The 26,758-nt window shown below is 41.9% G+C and overlaps 2 protein-coding genes across 2 annotated transcripts in view; both read left to right on the top strand.

The window, feature by feature from the left end:
* The window catches only part of LOC124266071 (ABC transporter G family member 22-like), a 32,667-nt gene extending 17,672 nt beyond the window's left edge, over positions 1-14,995 (top strand). The window contains exons 9-15 of the mRNA XM_046700887.1: positions 603-658; positions 888-1,180; positions 2,021-2,078; positions 6,560-6,777; positions 10,391-10,481; positions 12,735-12,852; positions 13,952-14,995. Coding sequence (XP_046556843.1) covers positions 603-658; positions 888-1,180; positions 2,021-2,078; positions 6,560-6,777; positions 10,391-10,481; positions 12,735-12,852; positions 13,952-14,150 — 1,033 coding nt within the window. The 3' untranslated portion in view covers positions 14,151-14,995. The remainder of the gene's footprint in view (positions 1-602; positions 659-887; positions 1,181-2,020; positions 2,079-6,559; positions 6,778-10,390; positions 10,482-12,734; positions 12,853-13,951) is intronic.
* Positions 14,996-18,013: 3,018 nt separating this feature from the next.
* LOC124266069 (NACHT and WD repeat domain-containing protein 2-like) overlaps positions 18,014-26,758 on the top strand; it is a 32,537-nt gene continuing 23,792 nt past the window's right edge. Inside the window, exons 1-6 of the mRNA XM_046700885.1 lie at positions 18,014-18,246; positions 19,728-19,822; positions 20,666-20,868; positions 21,768-21,883; positions 24,318-24,529; positions 25,046-25,174. Of these exons, the coding sequence (XP_046556841.1) occupies positions 18,152-18,246; positions 19,728-19,822; positions 20,666-20,868; positions 21,768-21,883; positions 24,318-24,529; positions 25,046-25,174 (850 nt within the window). The 5' untranslated portion in view covers positions 18,014-18,151. The remainder of the gene's footprint in view (positions 18,247-19,727; positions 19,823-20,665; positions 20,869-21,767; positions 21,884-24,317; positions 24,530-25,045; positions 25,175-26,758) is intronic.

The raw sequence follows: 26,758 nt of genomic DNA, 5'->3' as shown, positions 1-26,758 counted from the left end.
TGTTAACAGAGACAATGTAATACAAATATAACACAGCTCTACAGTGTCTACAAGCACTGCAGCATACCAGTACACAAAACAGTGCTTCTTGTTCCCAGGCAAACAATCTGGCATAAATACCCATCAACTAGGGCTGGTACCCGTATTCCCATACGCATTGCGATATTTTGAAGCCTAATTAAGTGTTTGACAGTGAGTGACATAGATTATACATGCAGAGCTAATATTGTACATACTAAAGCCACAAAAATAAACTTAATGGTTGTGATAACAGAAATTTACTGGTATAATTAACGATACGTGTTGCAGTGCTTTTTCTCAGAACCGATATATTGCGTAATGAAATATATATGAAGTTTTGTGATTATCTTTATGGTTCAAGTTCAAATCTACACAGACTTTGATTCACACTTACGTTTTCCATTGTAATTAATTGACAAACAATACATTTTATAGAAAGAAAATACAGTCCCTCAAAATCATATCTAAATTTGAATATTGCGCAGTCCTACCATCGACAGTATGCATATATAAAGCTGCATAGAAATATATGTTTTGTGTGCTGATTGAAATGTTTTATATTGGTTTGATTTTCCTCCCAGAAATGCAGAAGTCATAAAATCAGGTCTTTTTGGAAAAACAGATGTATCTTCAGCAGGTAGGATGAGATGGTCATCTCAGATTGTTTTCTTTACTAATTTAAGAATCTCGCTATCTCACGGACCTGTCACTGTCTTGTAGAATCCTTGAAACTGACCAATCACTGATATTGGATAAATGGAATCTGCAATATTAAGATTCAACTTTATTGTTATCAATTGATCTGTGGAAGTATAAATTTATGATGCTTAAATTACACTCTGATACTTGCTTCAAACACCTTTCAGACCAAGTTCATCCCAAACTGCCTGTATCCATAAAGACAGGCCAGGAAGCCAAGTTTGTATTTACTCCTGACCTTGACCCTGACCTTTACCCTGACCTCCATCACGGAAGACGCTATCCTACCAGTTTCTGGATGCAGTACAAGATGCACATGTGGCGGACATATAAGCAGTCACGTGGTCGGATCCTGTCCTTGCACTCCGTCATTGGCTCACTGGCGCTAGCTGTCATCGTCGGAATCATCTGGTTTCAAATACCTAGGACAGCTGACACTGTCAGAGACAGGATGGGGTTGGTGAGTTGTACATACACTGGCTGTTCTGGCAACAGAAAATACTTTTTATGTGACGTAGGGTGGCCTGTTTGTGTCAGGTTACAGAATTGCCTCCATAGGCTTGTGAGCAAACTATGATTGTACTCTTGCTCAGCTTGTAACCCCCCAACATGAGTGGATCCAGAGAGGGGATGCAGGGGTGCGCACCCCCACTTTTGTCCTGAAAGTTTATTAAATGATCATTGGAACTCTTGTGAAAACGGATGAAAATGAACTGTGCACCCCACTCCACCCCTTTCTGAACTGTGCCCCCCCACTCCCCCTTTCTCAAAAAGCTGCATCCGCCTCTGCCCCAACATGCATACCACAAATCTTTTATATTGTTCCTCACTCACTCACTCACTCAAACCCACTCACTCAAAATAAAAGACAAAATACTACTTTCTTCCCACTTTGCCTGCAAAGCTAACAATTTCTTATTCTTTAACCCTGATTTCATGTTATATGAAAATCACACAAATGTTTCAATTAAATGCCCCAACACTGCCTATCTCTGTTTATCCCACTCTTGACTCTCTTTATGTTTGACAAAATCCGACACCTTTTACTCATTTAGGAGCAGTAGGGTAGCCTAGTGGTTATACTGCTATCTTCTCATGCTTTAATCCTGAGTTTGATTCCCTACATGGGTTCCACATGCACATTCCTGCTGTCTCCAACAGTTACTTGGCATAAATATTGCTAAAAGCTGCAAAAACTATTTTCTGTTTCACTCACTCACCCAATTAACACTTTGATTTACAAACTCTGCTACTTACTGAAATATTATTTCACTCAGCAAATGTTTGTTTTCACTTGCAGTTGTATTTTGGTATTGGTCACATGGGCTTCATCACCATCTTTGATGGTCTTCTCTCTTGTAAGTGTAACCATGGTAACCAGAGAAAAAGAACAGAAATCAACGTAAACTTATGTTTTAAAGATGTCAAATGGTTGTTTTCAAACATTATAACACACTGCTGGTTGACAATGCTTTCTCATCAGTGTGCGAAATAGCCAATGGCCTGCTAGCCTGTGGCTAATAAAAGTCCAGGCGGGCCAGTAAATCTCCACAGTCACTGGCCCGACTGGCCAATAAATTTTCATGGGGTCATTTTCTAAATATATCACTCTCTCCGACTTGTTTAGTTATATTACACTTTTAAATCCTGCACGATTATGGCCTGATAAAAATGTTCATCATATCAGCAGTTTAATGATGAAACCAGTGTCATGCTGGCAATATCTTATTCTTATCTATTTTTGTAATCTTTTGCTTAGTTTCTACACTCAAATTTCAGGCTATAGTCTGTTTGCAGTGAAAACGTACCGATTAATTTCACTTTAAACAAAAAAGTAAATCAAGGTAAGTGAAATTAAGATTGTGAATCCTCATAATTTGACCTTGCCAAATGAACATTTAAATTTAGGATAAAAGTTGTTGAACAAACGATCATAATTTCAAATCGCTATTATTGGTTTGTATTACAAGGGGGTGAGCGCAGTAGATGGAACAGTGAAACAAAAGCACATGGGGAATGTGATGAGCGTTAACTTAAACCAACACTACTTGTTCTCAATTTTTCATTTCAAGTGCATACCCCCTTGTAATACAAACCAACAATAGCGATTTGAAACTATGGTCGTTTGTTAAGCAACTTTTATCCTAAGATGAATAAAATTCTGAGATTTGAATGTTCAATTTGCAAGGTAAAGTTATGAGGATTTGCAATCTTAATTTCACTTTATCTGATTTACCTTTAGTGAATTATTTTGTGGGTTAGTAACTTTCCAGCATACCTAGCCCGCCTGGCTAGCAAAATTTGGAGACTATTTTTCACACTGTTTCTGACTTTGTGTATCCAAAAATAAGAACACGTGCACTCGTGCTAGCTCAGGCCTTTACAAGCAATAGTGCAGTGGCTTAGGTCCGATTTTGAGGTTGATTGTTACATGCCGGAATAAAGCATGAAACTTTGCATAGTGCTGGGGAATGTCATGATAAAACATATTTTTGGGGGGTGCCCAATTTTTGGGGCCCCCTTTTTGAAAAATTCAAGATGGCTTCCAAGATGGACACCAAAAATCAAGGATTTCCCATTTTAACACAATCTGATGTTTCCCCGCTGGATTATAGCAGAAAACCTTGCAAAGAGCTTGGGAACATCATGTTAAAACATAGTTTTTTAGTGTGCCCGAGTTTTTTGGCCCATTTTCCGATATATCCAAGATGGCGTCCAAGAGGGCCGCTTAAAAACAAGGATTTCCAATTCTGACACTATTGTGACTTTTCCCCGCTGGATTAAAGCAGAAACCCTTGCACAGTGCTAGGGAACATCATGATACAGTATGTTTTGGGCGTGTGCCCAAATATTTAGGCCTATATACCCCAAAATCTGAGATGGCCACCAACAATCAAAGAGTGCTGAAGTCCACCAAAAGTGGTCGCCGACTATAAAAAAATCTACATTTGCTGCAATATGTGAGATATATTTGCTGTTCAAAGGGTTATTTCTAATACTTTCAAAAAAATATAACAAACAGGATTTATGTTTAGTAGTAAAAGATATAATTCATTATCCAATTAATGAATACGTTACTGTTTTGATCAGTCACGTGACATCATTTTGTCAAACTCCGATCTCTGTGATTCTGAAGAGTCCCATTGAAGTTACAGAGCGATGTGCATAGAAGTTGAGAAGATTTAATTTCTTTGAACATAGAGGTTGAGACTTGTAGTCACATTTGATAAATTTTCAACAACTTCGTGAAGCTTCTGGCAGTGTCATCCACACCGGTAGCCATGCCTTGTTGTCCCAGTCCAACCAAACAAATCTGGCTCTGGTGGTTTCTGTCTGTGAAGTAAACAAGTAAGCCATATGCTGGCCTGGTACAAGGTCCTGTTTGTGTGCTGTAGCAGAGCATCCTGAGTGGGAGGAAGGTTCTGGATCAAACTTGATCTTGTGGCCTTGGCAGAACATTGCTTGTCACAGTTCGTTGACTATGTTCACTGATGTAGTGCTGTCAGACATGATGCATGTGAATCGCTCAACTTATGAAAACACTTCTGAGTCCACAGGTTGGTATGGATGCTGTGCAGGGAAAGGAATTCTCTCAGTCACATCCTCATAGGATATCCAAGTCTTCAAAGCAGTTGCCTTTTTACCTTTGCCACTGAACTGTCATGTTGTGTCAGACCTAGTGAATGCGTGGAAAAGTGAAGCACCACTCATCTTCGACAGCCAAGATCTTGGAATATTCTGTTGATGTGATGTGATAATTTCCTGTTTCCTAATGACACCCACAGCTGATCAGCAGACTTTAGTTCGACCAGTTTGGACAACAACATTTGTGTCGACAGTGCTAAACCATGATGTTTGTTGCACCTTTTTGCAAAGCATCTCTGACATGAAGGCAGATTCAGTACCTGACAATCAATGAACATCTGACTGAAGAGACTGTAGTCATTTTTCATGTCATTTGTTTGTTGCTTGATTTAGACTGAGGGTTTGTTTGTGGTTGCCCGGGAAAGGTGATTTTTCTTGATGGGGCTGTGAATTGACTCTGTCCTTTACAAACTTCTCATATTTGTCTTTTCCTGTTTTCTCCACTGATTTCATAGATGCTACGACAGCACGATCAGCTACGATGATCATCAAGGTTCATCAGTTCTTGAGACTCCAGGAAGGGATTTCCCATCGAAGCAACTGTGCCACATAAGTTGTTGACTTGAGTCTTAAATGTCTGCTGTGTAGCAAAATCTTGTTCATTGCTTCTAGTATCCACCTTGTCATCTTGCTTCTGAAACTCTTGCAGAATTCATCTAGTAAAAGCAACATTTTCTGTTAATCCAACTGCACCACCTGAGTGTTTTACAACTTTGCTGTTTTGCTCATGAGCTTGATCCAAAAGCATGGCAGCAAATATGTTTGATGTTTTTGGGAAAACCAAACATCTATGAATGGACTCTCTTCTGTCAACAGGAAAGGCTTTCATATCTCTGATGTGAAGAACCAAGTGACAAGTTGTTCCATTACCTGGATGTACAGAGACATGTTTCTTTCGCGATGGGACCTCACACCTCCACCCAGAATCTTCCAACAAGCCTCCAACCATTTTCCATAAGGCTATTTCAGTGTGTAGACCTCCAAGCATGATAGTGCACACGTTTCCACCAAACACATTAGGCCATCTCCACTGAACATATTTTGCTAGCACAAAATGTGGTTTGGCTATAGCCATGACTGGGAGTTGTCCTGGATTGCAATGTTCTGTAACTGTCTTGATAAAAGACATACCATGCCTAACCATGGCAAGACTTGCGGCTTTGTCCTTACAGAAGAGGAAGGAGAGAACTTATTCCTGCTGCAACCTGTTCCTGGGTTTGACGAGAAGCATGAAATGCACCAGGCAACTCATGCTTTTCCAAATGTTCTTCAGCAAGAAGGCCAATGCTGTGATCCAAGATTCTTCTTTAGCTTTGGTGATCTTGTCCTCGACTTGATGATGAGTTATAGGCACATTAACTCTCTCCACAATGCAGGCTACTGCATGAAATATACAGTAACTGTCTGGAAGTGTAGGTTTGGAAGTGCTTTAAATAGTGTCTATTGAAATAGGTTCCCGCTGGTACCATTATTAACAACATTATCAAATGTGACTGCAAGTCTCAACCTCTATGCTCAAAGAAATGTATTTGTAAATCTTCTCAGCTTCTATGCACATCGCTCTGTAACTTCAATGGGAACTGTTAAAGGAGACCTCAGAATCACGGAGATCGATGTTTGACAAAATGATGTCACGTAACTGATCAAAACAGTAATGTATTCATTAATTGGATAATGAATTATATGTTTTGCTACTAAACATTAATCCTGTTTGTTATATTTCTTGAAAGTATTAGAAATAGCCCTTTGAACGGCGAATATATCTCACATATTGCAACAAATGAAGATTATTCTTATAGTCGGCGACCATTCTGGGTGGAGTTCAGCACTCTTTGATTTTTGGCATCCGTCTTGGATTTTTGGGAAAATAGACCCAAACATTCGGGCACACCCCAAAAATATGCTGTACATCATGATGTTCCCTAGCACTGTGCAAGGATTTCTGCTTTAATCCAGCGGGGAAAAGTCACAATAGTGTCAGAATTGGAAATCTTTGATTTCTGTTGTTCATCTTGGCGCCATCTTGGAATTTTCGGAAAATGGGCCCATAAAACTGGGCACACCCCAAAAATATGTTTTATCATGATGTTCCCTAGCGCTGTGAAAGGGTTTCTGCTATAATCCACCCTATTATAATTCACCCTAAGCCACTGCACTTCAAGGGGAGGCAAATACCAAATGCTCCTGATTGCAGTCTCTGAAGAACGCCCAGTTCAGTTGAAGGAGAGAGGAGCAGGAATGTACCGACTGTCCTCGTTATATCTGGCCAAAATTACAAGTGAACTGCCATTGACCTTTCTCTTGCCCGTGTGTTACTTCGCAATAACCTACTGGATGGCAGGACTGAGACCCTTGGCCGACGTGTTCTTCGCCTCGATGGCTGTCATGTTTCTCCATATCCTCAACTGTAAGGTGGGTAATATACTCCTGGATGTAGGTAATATACACCTGAATTAAGGTAATATACTCCTGGATGTAGGTAATATACACCTGAATTAAGGTAATATACTCCTGGATGTAGGTAATATACTTCTGGATGTAGGTAATATACTCCTGGATGTAGGTAATATACACCTGAATTAAGGTAATATACTCCTGGATGAAGGTAATATACTCCTGGATGAAGGTAATATACTCCTGGATGTAGGTAATATACTCTTGGATATAGGTAATATACTTCTGGATGTAGGTAATATACTCCTGGATGTAGGTAATGTACTCCTGGATGAAGGTAATATACTCCTGGATGTAGGTAATATACTCCTGGATGTAGGTAATATACTCCTGGATGAAGGTAATGTACTCCTGGATGTAGGTAATATACTCCTGGATGTAGGTAATATACTCCTGGATGTAGGTAATATACTCCTGGATGTAGGTAATATACTCCTGGATGTAGGTAATATACTCCTGGATGAAGGTAATATACTCCTGGATGTAGGTAATATACACCTGGATGAAGGTAATATACTCCTGGATGAAGGTAATATACTGTAGGTAATATACCTGGATGTAGGTAATATACACCTGGATGTAGGTAATATACTCCTGGATGAAGGTAATGTACTCCTGGATGTAGGTAATATACTCCTGGATGTAGGTAATATACTCCTGGATGTAGGTAATATACTCCTGGATGTAGGTAATATACTCCCTGGATGGATGTAGGTAATATACTCCTGGATGTAGGTAATATACTCCTGGATGTAGGTAATATACTCCTGGATGTAGGTAATATACTCCTGGATGTAGGTAATATACTCCTGGATGTAGGTAATATACTCCTGGATGTAGGTAATATACTCCTGGATGAAGGTAATATACTCCTGGATGTAGGTAATATACTCCTGGATGTAGGTAATATACTCCTGGATGTAGGTAATATACTCCTGGATGTAGGTAATATACTCCTGGATGTAGGTAATGTACCCCTGGATGGGTAATGTAGGATGTAGGTAATATACTCCTGGATGAAGGTAATATACTCCTGGATGTAGGTAATATACACCTGGATGTAGGTAATATACTCCTGGATGAAGGTAATATACTCCTGGATGTAGGTAATATACTCCTGGATGAAGGTAATGTACTCCTGGATGTAGGTAATATACTCCTGGATGAAGTAGTACTCCTACTGTAATATACACCTGGATGTAGGTAATATACTCCTGGATGTAGGTAATGTGGATGTAGGTAATACTCCTGGATGAAGGTAATATACTCCTGGATGTAGGTAATATACTCCTGGATGTAGGTAATATACTCCTGGATGTAGGTAATATACTCCTGGATGTAGGTAATATACTCCTGGATGTAGGTAATATACTCCTGGATGTAGGTAATGTACTCCTGGATGTAGGTAATGTACTCCTGGATGAAGGTAGTATACTTCTGGATGAAGGTAATATACTCCTGGATGTAGGTAATATACACCTGGATGTAGGTAATATACTCCTGGATGAAGGTAATATACACCTGGATGTAGGTAATATACTCCTGGATGAAGGTAATGTACTCCTGGATGTAGGTAATATACTCCTGTATGAAGTAGTATACTGAAGGTAATATACTCCTGGATGTAGGTAATATACTCCTGGATGAAGGTAATATACTCCTGGATGTAGGTAATATACTCCTGGATGTAGGTAATATACACCTGGATGTAGGTAATATACTCCTGGATGTAGGTAATATACTCCTGGATGTAGGTAATGTACTCCTGGATGTAGGTAATATACACCTGTATGAAGTAGTATACTGAAGGTAATATACACCTGGATGTAGGTAATGTACTCATGGATGTAGGTAATATACTCCTGGATGTAGGTAATATACTCCTGGATGTAGGTAATATACTCCTGGATGTAGGTAATATACTCCTGGATGTAGGTAATATACTCCTGGATGTAGGTAATATACTCCTGGATGTAGGTAATATACTCCTGGATGAAGGTAATATACTCCTGGATGTAGGTAATATACTCCTGGATGAAGGTAATATAAGGTAATATACTCCCTGGATGTAGGTAATATACTCCTGGATGTAGGTAATGTACTCCTGGATGTAGGTAATATACACCTGTATGAAGTAGTATACTGAAGGTAATATACTCCTGGATGTAGGTAATGTACACCTGGATGAAGGTAGTATACTTCTGGATGAAGGTAATATACTCCTGGATGTAGGTAATATACTCCTGGATGTAGGTAATATACTCCTGGATGAATATACTCTGGATGTAATATACACCTGGATGTAGGTAATATACTCCTGGATGTAGGTAATATACTCCTGGATGTAGGTAATATACACCTGTATGAAGTAGTATACTGAAGGTAATATACACCTGGATGTAGGTAATATACTCCTGGATGTAGGTAATATACTCCTGGATGTAGGTAATATACTCCTGGATGTAGGTAATGTACACCTGGATGAGGTAGGTAGGTATACACCTGGATGAAGGTAATATACTCCTGGATGTAGGTAATATACTCCTGGATGTAGGTAATATACACCTGGATGTAGGTAATGTACTCCTGGATGAAGGTAATATACTCCTGGATGTAGGTAATATACTCCTGGATGAAGGTAATATACTCCTGGATGTAGGTAATATACTCCTGGATGAAGGTAATGTACTCCTGGATGTAGGTAATATACACCTGTATGAAGTAGTATACTGAAGGTAATATACTCCTGGATGTAGGTAATATACTCCTGGATGTAGGTAATATACTCCTGGATGTAGGTAATATACACCTGGATGAAGGTAATATACTCCTGGATGAAGGTAATATACTCCTGGATGTAGGTAATATACACCTGGATGTAGGTAATATACTCCTGGATGTAGGTAATATACTCCTGGATGAAGGTAATATACTCCTGGATGTAGGTAATATACTCCTGGATGTAGGTAATATACTCCTGGATGAAGGTAATATACTCCTGGATGTAGGTAATATACTCCTGGATGTAGGTAATATACTCCTGGATGTAGGTAATATACTCCTGGATGTAGGTAATGTACTCCTGGATGTAGGTAATATACACCTGTATGACGTAGTATACTGAAGGTAATATACTCCTGTATGAAGGTAATGTACTCCTGGATGTAGGTAATATACTCCTGTATGAAGGTAATATACTCCTGGATGAAGGTAATGTACTCCTGGATGTAGGTAATATACACCTGTATGAAGTAGTATACTGAAGGTAATATACTCCTGGATGTAGGTAATGTCCTGCTGGATGTAGGTAATGTACTCCTGGATGTAGTTAATATACACCTGTATGAAGTAGTATACTGAAGGTAATATACTCCTGTATGAAGGTAATGTACTCCTGGATGTAGGTAATATACACCTGTATGAAGTAGTATACTGAAGGTAATATACTCCTGTATGAAGGTAATATACGCCTAGATGTAGGTACTATACCCCTATATGTAGATAATATGCTCTTGGGTGTAACGTCTTGATCTTTATCTGCATGATTTCATATGTATTGACTGTTATGCAGGGTATTGGCTTCATGATCGGTCCAGGAATCTGGAAACTTCAGCTGGCCATCACCGTCACCAGCTCTACCATGGTGTCCCTCCTCATGCTTGGTGAGTATGAGTTTTACATCAGTGCATACATACTGACCTGTGTCTCTACTACAAAGTGTTTGTGTTCCAGAACATTTGTCAGTGCCCTTGCTGATACTCCTAAAGCTTTTGCTGCCCGCTTATGGAATTTATTAATGGCATAAAATGGTTTGCCCCTTTCGGCTTCAGCACGGAAAAAATCGTACACTTTAATCATCAACTGTTTCACTTCAGCATTCAACTTCATTTTTCATCAGGCATGTGTATCCCGTGCACGACGAGATAGTGGCTGTTCCGTTTCAGCGGTTTCACCTAAGCTGTTCCGTTACAGCTAACAACTTTCGCGTTTTCAATGATGATAGTTTCTTAAACAACTTTTTTGGTGGAGTCCGGAAAATTTTCAAATATAAGAAAGCTGTTGGGTATTAGTAAATGATAAACATGTGTACTATTTATATTTCTGTGGCAATTTTGTACAATGATCAATTTTGCAATTCATCGGTCCGTTTCTGACTCAAACGGACTGTAACCTGTGTCTACTGGCCTGTGTCTCTACTGGCCTGTGTCTCTACTGACCTGTGTCTCTATTGGCCTGCGTCTCTACTGGCCTGCGTCTCCACTGGCCTGCGTCTCTACTGACCTGTGTCTCTACTGGCCTGCGTCTCTACTGGCCTGCGTCTCTACTGACCTGTGTCTCTACTGGCCTGCGTCTCTACTGGCCTGCGTCTCTACTGACCTGTGTCTCTACTGGCCTGTGTCTCTACTGGCCTGTGTCTCTACTGACCTGTGTCTCTACAGGCCTGTGTCTCTACTGACCTGTGTCTCTACTGGCCTGCGTCTCTACTGGCCTGCGTCTCTACTGCCCTGTGTCTCTACTGGCCTGCGTCTCTACTGACGTGTGTCTCTACGTATCTGCGGCTCTACTGGCCTGCATCTCTACTGGCCTGTGTCTCTACTGGCCTGTTTCTCTACTGACCTGCATCTACTGCCCTGTGTCTCTACTGACCTGCGTCTACTGCCCTGTGTCTCTACTGACCTGTGTCTCTACTGGCCTGTGTCTACTGGCCTGCGTCTCTACTGACCTGCATCTCTACGGCCCTGTGTCTACTGCGTGTCTCTACTGGCCTGTGTCTCTACTGGCCTGCGTCTCGTCTGGCCTGTTTCTCTACTGGCCTGTGTCTCTACTGACCTGTGTGTCTACTGCCCTGCGTCTCTACTGGCCTGCGTCTCTACTGACCTGTGTCTCTACTGATCTGTGTCTCTACTGGCCTGCATCTCTACTGACCTGCGTCTCTACTGGCTTGTGTCTCTACTGGCCTGTGTCTCTACTGGCCTGCGTCTCGTCTGGCCTGTTTCTCTACTGGCCTGTGTCTCTACTGCCCTGCGTCTCTACTGGCCTGCGTCTCTACTGACCTGTGTCTCTACTGATCTGTGTCTCTACTGGCCTGCATCTCTACTGGCCTTCGTCTCTACTGACCTGCGTCTCTACTGGCTTGTGTCTCTACTGGCCTGTGTCTCTACTGACCTCCGTCTCTACTGACCTGTGTCTACTGGCCTGCGTCTCTACTGACCTGTGTCTCTACTGACCTGTGTCTCTACTGATCTGTGTCTCAACTGGCCTGCATCTCTACTGACCTGCGTCTCTACTGGCTTGTGTCTCTACTGGCCTGTGTCTCTACTGGCCTGCGTCTCGTCTGGCCTGTTTCTCTACTGACCTGTGTCTCTACTGCCCTGTGTCTCTACTGGCCTGCGTCTCTACTGACCTGTGTCTCTACTGATCTGTGTCTCTACTGGCCTGCATCTCTACTGGCCTTCGTCTCTACTGACCTGCGTCTCTACTGGCTTGTGTCTCTACTGGCCTGTGTCTCTACTGACCTCCGTCTCTACTGACCTGTGTCTACTGGCCTGCGTCTCTACTGACCTGTGTCTCTACTGACCTGTGTCTCTACTGATCTGTGTCTCTACTGGCCTGGAGATATGTGATGTCATCTAATTGTGTTTGTTATGGCAACTGATGACATCACCTGAAAAAGATGGTCTTCTAAGCATGGTGATGCAGTTCATTGTAGACATATTCCAGGAGATACGAGATGTTGCATAGCACTATAACCATCATGGAAGCATGTTTTGGATAATGGAGGGTGATAGATATGTAACTCATGGCATTCCTTTCGATAATGTGTAATTGTCTAGGATAGTCCTATGGTTTACGTTTGTTGAATTAGGTGTAGTAAATACAACCTGTGCCAGTTTCTAACCCAGTCTGTTTCCCAGGTGGGTTTTACAACACTCTGATGCCGCCATGGCTGTTCTGGTCTCGGTACCTGTCGGTGTTTGGCCACACCCTCAGTGCCGTGTTGATCCTGGAGTTTGCTGACCTGACCCCCATTCCGTGAGTATGCTCAGTGTAGGCATTTGCAGCCAGGAACTGTCAGTGTTTGTTGCTGACTTCAAGTAAAAGAATTCATTTATAGGCTAATGTTCCTTTATACAGATCTTCCATTTTCTTTGATATGACCAAGCCCCCACCAAACCTTAGATCTTAATTGGATAAGTGTATCTGTTATAGGAGGTAAATACAAAATAATGTTATCAATGGTGGTCATATAGAAATAATGGTGGCCATCTTGAATATTTAAGTCATCTGCATGTATAGGCACAACTTCTGTTGTATCACCATTTTACGCCACTTTTAGCAATATTCACACATTGTACCCATGTAGGGAATCAAACATGGGTCTTCAGCGTGGCGAGCGAACGCTTTGACCACTAGGCTACCCCATCACCCTCTAAAACCATTTGAACAATTTGTCACCTTTTTACCACTCGAGCTAATGGGAATTCAAGATCAGGCCCCAGAAACCTGAGAGTTTGGTTGGTTTGTTGCTTAGCGCTGCACTCAGCAATATTCCAGCTATATGGCGGCGAGTCTGGACCGGACAATCCAGTGACCAACAGCATGAGCATCGATCTACACAGTTGGGATATGATGACATGTGTCAACCAAGTCAGTGAGTCTGACCACCTGATCACGCTAGTCATCTCTTATGATAAGCATGGGTTACTGAAGACCAGGTTTCTGCATGGGAAGACAGCTAAGGACATGGGTTACGAAGACCAGTTATCTTCATGGGAAAAGAGCTAGATAGTCATCTCTTATGATAAGCATGGGGTTACTGAAGACCAGTTATCTTCATGGGAAGACAGCTAAGGACCCAGGTTATGAAGAAAGGCCTTCATGGGAACAATCTGGTGGTTCTTCATGGGAAGACAGCTGACATGGGTTGAAGCTTATCATCATGGGACCCTGACTGGGAAGAGAGCTAAGGACATGGGTTACTGAAGGTTATCTTCATGGGAAGACTAGAAAGGCCCAGAACAATCTTGGTTCTGACTAGGTTGAAGCTTATCATCATACCCTGACTGCGTGGCTAGTTTCTCACAGTATCAGTCTCTCCCTTGATACCAACAGTTTGTATTTTCTGTTACAGATGTTCGAACGTGACCCTGGACTCGTATCCCCAGTGTGGACGTAATGGTACAGACTTTGTCACAGCAGATGTGGTTCTGGAACGGGTCGGAACTGTTCTACCAATGTACATGTACATTATAGCAAACACTGTAACTCTCATAGTTTATTTTTCTGTCGGATATGCAATTTTTAGAGTTCGTGGAAAACCAAAATCATGAGATGCCTTCCATCCTTGTATTGTTGAGTTATTGTACTTCCATACATTCCAGTGATTAATGAATAGCTTATCTTAAACCAGTGTGACAAGTCATGCCATCAGAATGTGAGTGAGTTAAAAATGAGTATGGTGTTTCGAGGGTCTCTGTAACAGCAGGGGACACCACCAGTGGATTCATACATTGTTGTACAGGAGGGCCACAAGTGGCCCAAATCGTCTTAAGTGCCATTATTCACTGTGTAGAGTTGCCTCCTTTAGACATACCAGGAACATGTGTTCATGTGATCAAATCCCTCAGTCGTTTGTGAGTTAGTCACCATTAGACCTGCGCTCATTGTTTTCACCAAACTGGTGAACATTTGAGTCCTGCATGAATGTAGGCTTCACCCCAGGTCAAGCTTACACACCTGATGTAACTGCTATATTACAACATATGTTATATTTGGGATTACACTTTCTCAGGAATGTACAGAATCTAGTACTTTAATTAAGTCGAGTTGCATCTGGGATTCAAACCCAGACTCATTGTTTATTCATACAATAGTACTGTTCAAAGTAGTGTTAAAATCAGATAACTCACTCACTCACTCACTGTTTTTCAGTGGAAAATGTATTTTGTACCCAAGAGTATACGGTGTTTTATTTTATCAATTATTCTTTTGAAGTGTTTGTTCAGTCCTCCAAAATATCACTAATTATGTTAGAATGGTTTCCATATGCTAAGTGATTAGCTTTACACAACGAATGTAGTATTGAATTTATAAGAATATAGTGCAATATCCATATGTGATATAGATTCCAATGATCATTATAAATTATATTTTATGAAATAAATAATTTACAGATGCACGGATATGTGTTGTTGTTCGAGGGTTGTGACATGGTTGTGGGGTAAGTGAGGTCTGATGGTATGAACGTGTAACCACACCAAACAACTGAATACAGTCAAACCTCGTTAATACGAACACTTTGGTTTTTTTAAAAAAAACTTCGGATAGTGAAACGTTCGTACTGCTGAAACCACAGTATATGCACCGAGTTACTTCCCCTTGATATCTTTCCTTACTATCGATACGTGAAGAAATCAAAGACAATCACTGGATTTATTACACATTGTTTCACTCACACATTTTACTTACAAAAGTAGTCTTTAATGGTGGGCTGCTGCAAAGGTTGTTTTAAAGAATTGAGCATGTCCATTGCTTTATCTGCATTTTCAATGTCACCCTGCCACTCGTAGTACGTAATGATGTTACCGAGGTACAGTCTCATGTCTGTTAAAGACGGAAGGGTGACAGTGTCTTCTGCTTCTTCTTCACTTTCAATCTGATCATCTGCAGCTGTCACCATCTCTATGATGTTCTCTGAAGTCAGCGAATCACAAGTTTCTTCGTTGGCATCGGCATCGATGAAATCATCAGGCGACATGTTTTCATCATCAGACGGGAGGCAATAAATCTCTGATGACACTAAAACGTCTTGGCATTTGCATCCCCAAACAGGATGCAGGAGGCATAAGGTCATGAGCCAATCAGATGTTAGCTTTTCTGGTCTGGACCATACCACGTGTTCACAATATGGTTGTAAATACTGACCTACACGTGGGTCACCTGTATGTGACTTTGTGGTTACCATGCTGAACTCCAGGTATTTTAAAACGTAAACATGTAAACATGTTAATCACAAAACATCTTAACAAACATATTTTAGTGTTTTACCAATATTTACAATGTTGTACGTCCTTATGCTAGATCTTGTTTCGGAGTCACTCGAGTATTCCTCCCCGTTCTCCAGTACATGTTTCAAATGTCTGTGTGTCAAGTGACACAAGTGTCATCTTATGAAAATCATTTATTTTAGACCTTTGTGTTGACAGGCCGTGGATCATAACTGAAGCGGCATTTGCCTTCAAACCCATGAAAAGTGGAGTATAGTTTTACGCCGCACTCAGCAATAATCCAGCTGTATAGTGGCGGTCTGTAAATAATCGAGTCTGGACCCAACAATCCAGTGATCAAGAGCATGAGCATCGATATACGCAATCGGGCTACGATGACATGCGAACCCAGTCAGCGAGCCTGACCACCCGATCCCGTTAGTCGCCTCCTACGTCAAGCATGGGTTACTGAAGACAAATTCTAATCCGGATCCACACGTGTTAAATGAATCTGTACTCTGATTAATACACAGGAGGGTGTATCTTACACATGTATTAGAAACAAGAAATACCAAGATCTCTGTGATTTTAAACTACCGGCTGTAACATAAAGGACCTCATTTTAAAAAGACCGAATGGTTTCTTTCACTCCAGTGTGTACTATACCAACGGAAAAAAGGTAACTGTGCATAACATAAAACTGCATAAAATAAAAGTTCTTTGTAAAGTTATGGAAAAGTTTACGTGAAGCCCAGAATCAGCCATGATTGACTATCTGATAAGTGATTTGATTCTATATATATATTCCACAAACTGATCTGAAATTATTAATTTTGTTTTGAAGTTTTGATGAATCAAATCACCTGAATTTAGGTGTATTTTACAGCGGTTTTTTACTGTTCGGGAATAGAGAATCTCAGATGGATAAATGTTAAAAATTCGCATCAAAGATTAATATGATGTCACGATCTGAATGAGCATTATATTACTTTTCAGGGGCGTAGGAACGGTTTTCAGAGCGGGGGGGCTAATTTATGAAAAGTATTGAAAATCAAAATGAAATTGTAGTTATGGTAAGGTAGATGGTTTCGTCTTGAAAAAAGTCCCCCCTGTTGGTCTACTCCCATTTGTGAGAATTCCCAGTTGTGAGACAGTGGAGTAGGTACTTAGCAAATAAAACACACCTTACTCCCCTATCTGATAGAATGGATTAACCCCAGCTAATTATGGATTAGCTATTTAACTGAATCTTGTGGAGGTAACGTAATAAAACTCTAAAAGATAAAGTAATTAACCTACACAGATAAATGGCTTTAAAAAATAAACACTTTGTGTAGGTAATTTCGTGATCATTTGAAAGAGAAATTAATTTACCTACTCAGATTTACGTGTTTGAAAAATCCAGCAATAACTGTTGTCACTATAATTAATCCAAATGTATTTATTAACCTTTGAATGCTCTTTCCGATCACCATTATGGCAGACCTTCAACAAGTAGAATATATCACCAGTTCACGATAATCTTTTTCAGTATTTCAGTATCTATTGAAAACAATAAATGCTCTTCAACGAACAATGTCTTCTGTGTTGATTAACTCATCAATGAACTATACCTCCTGCGGGTACTCTTCAGCAACAGGGCTGTTCCCACTTTCATCGTAGGGATGGGGAAGCACCACCTGTGTGCACTGAACCATTAATTAATGTGTCCCACAACTGGGGGGTTCTCACAAATGGGAGGACACCCCCCTGTTCCTACGCCCCTGCTATTTCATAGGGGTTTGTTTGAGACTACCAACATTCATACTCCTGCTCAACGAGTACGCCGTACTGACCTTTGACCTTATTTACACGACTAGTGAACAACCACTCACGAGCGACGAGCAAGCGTTGTTGTTACCTTGTTGCTAGGCGACATCGGATCATCGATCGAACGGAGCCACGGGTATAGCTACCGTAGTGCACTCGTATGTGACACAGCTGAACGGAAATACCACGCAGAATACAAAAGTAATCGGTCTGATATATCTGAAATATGAACAGAGCATTGTGCATCTTCGACGAAATAATAGTAAAGTTTTATCTGGACACCATCATAGCTGCTTTCTTTCAGAAAACACATTATGTTTGTGCGTGCCTACCGATCCCTTACAAAAGCATTTACGGTAGAATGTTGGCGGTGTAAACATAATAAACATGGCGTCCGCCATACCTATGACAGACATATATGCGAAACGGTCAGAATATTTGTGGCAACTGAGGTCTGATTCAGGACGGACATTGTAGACGAAATGTGTATTGTGGTAACATGATATACAACATTCATACATACAGGTCGTGACAGCATGGGGTGTGCCAACAGTCAACTGCCCCCCTCGCGGAGGAATCCCGGGGGGTCAGTACCTACACGTGGGGGTACTGATAAACAGCTACACAAGCAGTAAGTACTTAAATTATCTTTACAGATTTACATCGAATAAATTTAAAAAATAAGGAAAACGTCAAAAAGCAGTCTCAATGAGATGGGAGAGAGTCTAATAACATCATCACTGGGGCTACACGTGATGGAGTTATTATAAATAAAAACTCACGCCCTACAACAATCAGATAAAGTGACATGCATACATGTATCTAACCCCACCCCACCCCACCCCACCCCACCCCACCCCACCCCACCCCATAAACCTGTGGAAAATCTAGACTTGCTTCGTGTAGAGCTATAGCTTGTCTGCAAGGCTTTCGGGGAAATAATAAAAACAGGTAAATACATTCACATCGAAAAGGAGCCTCAATCAGATAGAAGAGAGACTAATAAAATAACATCTGCACTAGGTACGCGTGCTGGGGTTATTATCAATTATCACATTCTGTGGTTCAGGGAATATGAGACCGACTAATGTTCTGATCACAGGCACAAATACACGCAGGGATGAACTGTGACCTGCTCAGGCCGTTATTCATATCTGTACACGAACATTTGATGTGCCTTTGTGTGTGTTTGTGACGAGGAAACCTGTTTTTGTTTCTCGCCTAACGTGACACCGTGAAACTTTTACTTTGAATGAATGAAAACCTTAAATGCATATATATATATAAACAGAGACTTCGTGTCTCAGCGGGGATTCTGGATGAGAAAAATCTCCCAATCCAAGATTCAATCAATGAATGAATGATTCAAGCAATCAATCAGTTGAGCAGTGGAAGTCTTAAAATAGAATTCAACACAATGTAATGTCATTGTTTACTCAAAGTTACACCATACTTACCCACGATTTTAGAAACTCTTGTAATGTCACAATTGACAACACTATTTCCCTATTCGATTATTTGGTTTTATTAAAGTTATTATTTGACTTTATAAATCTGATGCAACTGTGCCCTGATTTTGGCACTGCCAGACAAAGACACAGACAGCCTGACAGAGGCAAAGCTTGAATCAATTGGGTACAATTTGATGAGCTCATGCCGCCCCTGCCGTCTTACAGGTGAGATAGTGTTTTAGTGGTGGTGGTGGTGGAATTGGGTTTAACGTCGTGCTTGAGAATATTTCGCTCATATAACGACGTGCATGCGTGTGTATGTGTATGTGCGGCTGCTTGTACTAGCCCAGACTGAAGCTGGCTTTATAGTGCTAGCCCACTGTGATACCATGCCGCAGTGAAGCATGAATACCCCACTCAGACACATTGTACTGACTCCGAGCCGACCAGTCCTTATTGTACCCATTAATGCCGAGCGCCAGGCAGGGACCAACAAGTACCATTATTTGAACGTCTTTTGGTATGACGCAGTCGGGGATCGAATCCGCGACCTTCCGCACTCCGGGCGGACGCTCTAACCACTACACCACGGAGGCGGTCAGTGTTTTAGTGAGTGTAATTAAGTCACACTAAACTGTTCCATCTGTCTGTCCCTGTACAGGCGGCACCAGGCAGAGCTGCTGAGGGGGAACATGTCACTGGAATGTCCCTCCACTGCCAAGATCGTCCGCATATTCACCAGCAGCACATTTACAGGTAGGTCCACACCAAGACGATACAGGTAGGCCTTAACACCTTACAGGTAGGTCCACACCAAGACGATACAGGTAGGCCTTAAGACCTTACAGGTAGGTCCACACCAACACGATACAGGTAGGCCTTAAGACCTTACAGGTAGATCCACACCAACACGATACAGGTAGGCCTTAAGACCTTACAGGTAGGTCCACACCAACACGATACAGGTAGGCCTTAAGACCTTACAGGTAGGTCCACACCAACACGATACAGGTAGGCCTTAAGACCTTACAGGGAGGTCCACACCAACACGATACAGGTAGGCCTTAAGACCTTACAGGGAGGTCCGCCCAAACAACTTGTTAGCGTGTTAGACCAGCAGCACTTCCGTTTCGTAAAGTATGTCTTTATGGCATATAAATTGAACACAAGTATCGAGTTTGCAGTGTGTTTAATGTCCATACTATGATGATATCACAGAGAAAGTCTGACGTCACCCGTGACGTCACTTCCGACACAAAGAAGCTATGCTGGACAATGGGTCCAGAGTATGTGTCATTATAGAATGATAATATAATGGTATTGAAATCAAATATGGGATAGATGTTTCTGAGGTCATCTATGAACATCTGTACGCCATGCCGTGACCATGTGTATATCTGCTTTGTGGACAGTAGGGTAGGCTAGTGGTTAAAGTGTCCGCTCGTCACGCCAAAGACCAAGGTTCGATTCTCCACATGGGTACAATGTGTGAAGCCCATTTCTGGTGTCCCCCGCCGTGATATTGCTGGAATATTGCTAAAAGCGGCGTAAAACCACACTCACCTACTCACTGACTATCTACATTGATCCATCCCCTAGACACCCGTCACGAGCGGAACGCCCTGATGGAGAGGGTGTACCCGGTGCTGAAGGAGATGTGTCAACAGCAGGGGTACGAGTTCCAGGTGGTAGACATGAGATGGGGAGTCAGGGAGGAGGCCACGGACGACCATATGGGACCAGAGCTCTGTCTGAAGGAGGTGGACCTGTGCCGGAAGCTGTCTACTGGGCCGTGTTTTGTGGTAAGTTTGTTTGTTTGTTGGTGAACGTCGCATACAGCAATATTCCAGCTATATCGCAGCTGGGTCAGACAATTCAAATATTGAACTGTTTCTTGTCGGTTTGTCACACCGATCACATCAGAACACGTCAAAACATGGTGCTTGTGTTTCCCTGCATGTGTGCAGTGACATCGAAGGCCATGTTAACGTTAAACCTTACATCACCATTACACACTTTGTAAGCTTACCCGTGAAGATCCGGGTTAGAATTGATCTTTAGCAACCCATGCTTGTCGTAAGAGTCGACTTAGAGGACACTTGGTTGACACATGTCATCGTATCCCAACAGTGATGAGTGCAGCGTTGAATAACAAACAAACAAAATACTTGTAAGTTCGTCATTGTCCTGAATTATAAATGCATATGTGTAGACAATTTGCTGTTCAGCGTTTAGTACTCCATGAAAGCAACTTTTGAAAAGAAATAAGGAATTTATAAAGGCCGAATGACCATATTTGGGAAGTGTGTTATTTTGTTCCACAAACTCAGAAAGGAAATTGTAACTATCATCACAAATGTTGCTTGTTCATTGGATGAATTCGTTGTAGTTAAAAGTTAAGATTAATAAAGTTACACAAATCTATCACCTAGAGTCCCTTGACATTGGGCCGTAATCGGCAGCTAAACTCCCGAGGTTGAAGCACAAAGAACACCTGAGGCAAGCCACTTTGTTTTGTTTCACCAAGCTGTGGCTGGGTACCAGGTAGGATAAGACGCATCAGAAGCAGCTTGTTACCACTTCTAGCAGACACCTTATACATGGAGCTTAGCTGACGCTAGGTATACCTTATCTAGCAGACACCTTATACATGGAGCTTAGCTGACGCTAGGTATTCACATTATATGTTTATCTTTTACAGACATTCTTATCCCACAAATATGGCTACCGCAAAATCCCTAGGGAGATTGAAGCTACTGAATTCGAGAAGCTCCTGGCGAAAGTTCCCACTGACGAGGCGGTGTCCTTACTGAAGAGGTGAGGACTCAATACTCCTAACACAGTGATGACGTCTCACTTGGATACACTGCAAATACTTCTGGATTCATTGTTCATCAACCATACATACATGTCATGCATACCTGATACATATGCTCTTCGAGTAACGAGGATAGATCAGAAAATTAAACACTGGTCATACTATTGACACCAGGTGCTCTGTAAACACACTCATGCCTTCACTAGACACCAGCAATTTGTTGAAACTGTCATGCTGATGCCAATCTGTCACGATCTGTGGCCCTTGTATTCCCCCTTGATTTTCAGATTTATAGACAGCTGTGACTCATCAATCCGGATATTTGTGATTTTTTTTAAAATACACACGTTAAAACCTTTAAACAATTCACTGGACGTCGCGTCCTCCAAACGGCTTCAATAAATGATTTTAGAAGACATACTGATGTTTTGATTGTTGAAAGCCTGATCAAACCACTATTGAGAAAGTATCGCATGACGTTTGGTGGCTTGAGCCAGATCGATTGCACCTCAAGTTGTGTACTGTAGACACCAACGGCCGGATCTGTTGGAATACTGCTTTAGATACGAGAAAGGTTGACCTTTGGAAGGCTGAAGTCACCGCTCTTGTCCTCCAATCTTCTGAAGGTGTTAAGTTACTCTGCATCTTCATGCACAGATCTAACTATGATTTATAGCAGCGTTCGAAATACCTGCCTGCCCGACCGCTGGGGACGGGTTATTTTCAACACAGACTGCCAGATTCTCAACTTCACCTGCCCGACGGTAGGGTTAAAATTTAGACATGCGCATGAAGATATTCATCATATTTCAGGATATAATTGGATGATAAACTACGTCGCTTGTGAAACCTAATTTTTTTGCGGGCAGGTAAGTTTTGGTCAGGGCTGGCAAATTTTACATCTAACCAGCCCTGTGGTCTGGCTGAAATTTTTGGGAGTTTCATATCCTGTTTATAGGTCTTTATTTCTGGTTCAAATGGGCGAATCAGTGGGCACATCGATATACCTAGGCTTTAGCTCAACATAGAACAAACTTTATGGATAACAACTTCGATACAGATTCTTGTACCGTTGTCAAGCATAATGGGACATGAAGAAGGGGGAGTATATATATACTGGATGTAACAATGTAACAAGAAAACAACATTATTAACATAATTGGCTAGGCAGAAAGCTGATGAAGCCAGAGAGTAGACAAAGGACAGGCGTGGAAGCCAATGATGTACAAATAATAATGAGATGTTTATACAGCAGAGTTTATACAGTAGATTGGGCTTGGTGGATGAGTGCATCATAAGCGGATGGAATGAAGTATCCTTGGTCTCGGTTGATGGTGGGCTTTTGGCGTTTGATGTGGATGGCTTCGGTGAGCTTGCGTTTAGTGAAGTCTGTTTGTTTGTTAGAGAGAATGGTGATGTCAGACCACTCTATTTGATGATTGGGGCTTGCTTTGATGTGGTCGGAAATGGCTGATTTGCTGTCGGAATCGGTAACAGAGGTCTGATGTTCTTTCACTCGGGTGTTGATGGGTTGGGCTTTCGCCTATGTAGCTCTGCCCACAATCACAGTTTATTTTGTAGATGACACATTTTGGGTTGTTGTTCTTTATGGTGGTGGGTTTTCTTCCATTGGCATGGAGAATGTTGTTAAGGCTGGAGGACGCGGAGAAGGTGGTATCTGTGCCAGCTTGTTGTTTTAGGAGACGGCTGATTTGATGTGACGGTTTGCCAATGTAGGGGATGGATATCTTGATGGGGGCTGAATCTGGTTTGGGTCTTTTGGAAGGAGGTGACAGGGTTGCATCAATGGTTTTGTTGACTATTTGGGATGGAAAGTGGTTACGTTCTACGAAGACTTTCTTGAGGTGTTCAATTTCATCTTGTAGTTTAGTTGAACAGATGTTCTTGGCCCTTCTTGTTAATGTGGAGATGGTGCCGGCCTTAACTTTAGGTGGATGATTGGAGTTGTAGTGGATGTACTGATCCGTATGGGTAGGTTTTCTATATACAGTGGTCTGGAGTTGGTTGCAGGAAGTGCGGGACACAAGGACGTCAAGGAAAGGTAGTTGCTGGTTTTGCTCGGTTTCCATGGTAAACTTGATGCGGGGATGTTGGTTGTTGAGATGGGTGAGAAGCTGAGTGGGATCTTGCTGAGGTTGGAGGATGACGAAGGTATCATCCACTTTGCGATACCAACATGTAGGTTTGAAGGGTGCAGTATCTAGTGCTTTTTCTTCCAGGTCCGTCGTGGCCATTTACCAATTCCGATTCGCCTGCATAGAGAAACAAATTACTATGAACAAAGTACCCATACGTATGCGAACAGAAACTGGAATAATTAAAATTAAGCAAGTCCTAAAAGATTAATCACTGATTCGTTATGTGATATATAAACCGAATAACAAAGTAAAAATATAATATTTTACCCCACAGATGGTTCCAGAAGGATGAGAATAAGGTCCCGCCCATCTATGTCCTACAGCCAATTAGCTCCATGCTCCCAGACTTCCGAGCCAATGATCAGAGCCGTAAGAACAGCGCCAGGTCTGAATGGTCTCAACAGAGCACGGTGATGCAGTCAGCTCTAGCCGATGCAGCGAGACAGGCCGTGGACGCCGACAGAGCGCATCTTTACGCGGAGTCAGGTACAGCTTCAGAACACCAGCTTGTTTCAACTTTCTTCTCCCTCTAGATGTTCCCATTCCATATGTGCATAAAACGTTTACTCGTTTACAAAGTTTTAGGTCCCGACCCGCAAAGCGTTCTTATATTACGACCTGTCGTAACTCTATAGATTATAGGCTAACGAATATCGTTGCGCTACGAACGCTTTGTGGATCGGGACCCTGGTCCAATAGACCTGAGTAACACCGAAAGACAACGCTTCTCCGGCAGGAACATTGACCTACCATAAGCTGCTGCATTAAGCCCAAAAGATGCTTTAGGCATAACCACTGATTAGTAAGATACTCGACTACTCGAGCAAAGGTCAGGTTTAGATGGACGCGAGCCCTAAGTCAAGGATGCAAGTACCCGATCAAGAGAGGTAACTCTCATCTAAACCTAAACTCAGTATGCACTACTGAAACCAACTAAATGTAATGCTAAAAGTCCACCTCTGTGTAAAGGTTGTGTACAGGTTGTTCGCTTTTCTTCACCAGTGACAGAGTCAGAGATCTGTCGAGCAATGGATTCCAACAAGGATGTGTCCAAACAGTGCATTTGGTTTGACAGGAAAATACAAGACATAGACAGCCAGGAGACCAGCTACCTGCTTAGCAGATACAAAGGTAGGCTGATGCAGCGCTCTTACCCATCATGTCAAGTGTATAGGTGAAACGTGCAGCGTATCATGCTGGTTGTCCCAGAATATCAATATCCCTGATACATACCCTTCATGTCAATTGTATAGGCGAAACGTGCAGCGTATCATGCTGGTTGTCCCAGAATATCAATATCCCTGATACATACCCTTCATGTCAATTGTATAGGCGAAACGTGCAGCGTATCATGCTGGTTGTCCCAGAATATAAATATCCCTGATACATACCCTTCATGTCAATTGTGTAGGCGAAACGTGCAGCGTATCATGCTGGTTGTCCCAGAATATAAATATCCCTGATACATACCCTTCATGTCAATTGTATAGGCGAAACGTGCAGCGTATCATGTTGGTTGTCCCAGAATATAAATATCCCTGATACATACCCTTCATGTCAAGTGTGTAGGCGAAACGTGCAGCGTATCATGTTGGTTGTCCCAGAATATAAATATCCCTGATACATACCCTTCATGTCAAGTGTATAGGCGAAACGTGCAGCGTATCATGTTGGTTGTCCCAGAATATAAATATCCCTGATACATACCCTTCATGTCAATTGTATAGGCGAAACGTGCAGCGTATCATGTTGGTTGTCCCAGAATATAAATATCCCTGATACATACCCTGCATGTCAAGTGTAGGCGGCGACGTGCAGCGTATCATGTTGGTTGTCCCAGCGTATCCCTGATACATACCCTTCATGTCAATTGTGTAGGCGAAACGTGCAGCGTATCATGTTGGTTGTCCCAGAATATAAATATCCCTGATACATACCCTGCATGTCAAGTGTATAGGCGAAACGTGCAGCGTATCATGTTGGTTGTCCCAGAATATAAATATCCCTGATACATACCCTGCATGTCAAGTGTATAGGCGAAACGTGCAGCGTATCATGCTGGTTGTCCCAGAATATCAATATCCCTGATACATACCCTTCATGTCAAGTGTGTAGGCGAAACGTGCAGCGTATCATGCTGGTTGTCCCAGAATATAAATATCCCTGATACATACCCTGCATGTCAAGTGTATAGGTGAAACGTGCAGCGTATCATGTTGGTTGTCCCAGAATATAAATATCCCTGATACATACCCTTCATGTCAAGTGTATAGGCGAAACGTGCAGCGTATCATGTTGGTTGTCCCAGAATATAAATATCCCTGATACATACCCTGCATGTCAAGTGTATAGGCGAAACGTGCAGCGTATCATGCTGGTTGTCCCAGAATATAAATATCCCTGATACATACCCTTCATGTCAAGTGTGTAGGCGAAACGTGCAGCGTATCATGCTGGTTGTCCCAGAATATAAATATCCTGATACATACCCTTCATGTCAAGTGTGTAGGCGAAACGTGCAGCGTATCATGCTGGTTGTCCCAGAATATAAATATCCTGATACATACCCTTCATGTCAAGTGTGTAGGCGAAACGTGCAGCGTATCATGCTGGTTGTCCCAGAATATAAATATCCTGATACATACCCTTCATGTCAAGTGTATAGGCGAAACGTGCAGCGTATCATGCTGGTTGTCCCAAGAATATAAATATCCC

The sequence above is a fragment of the Haliotis rubra genome, unplaced genomic scaffold (genome assembly GCF_003918875.1).
Source record: "Haliotis rubra isolate DU_JTF1 unplaced genomic scaffold, ASM391887v1 Scf123, whole genome shotgun sequence".
Classification (NCBI taxonomy): Eukaryota; Metazoa; Mollusca; class Gastropoda; order Lepetellida; family Haliotidae; genus Haliotis; species Haliotis rubra.
Note: the sequence above shows the minus strand (reverse complement) of the source record. Positions and strands in the feature narration are given on the sequence as shown.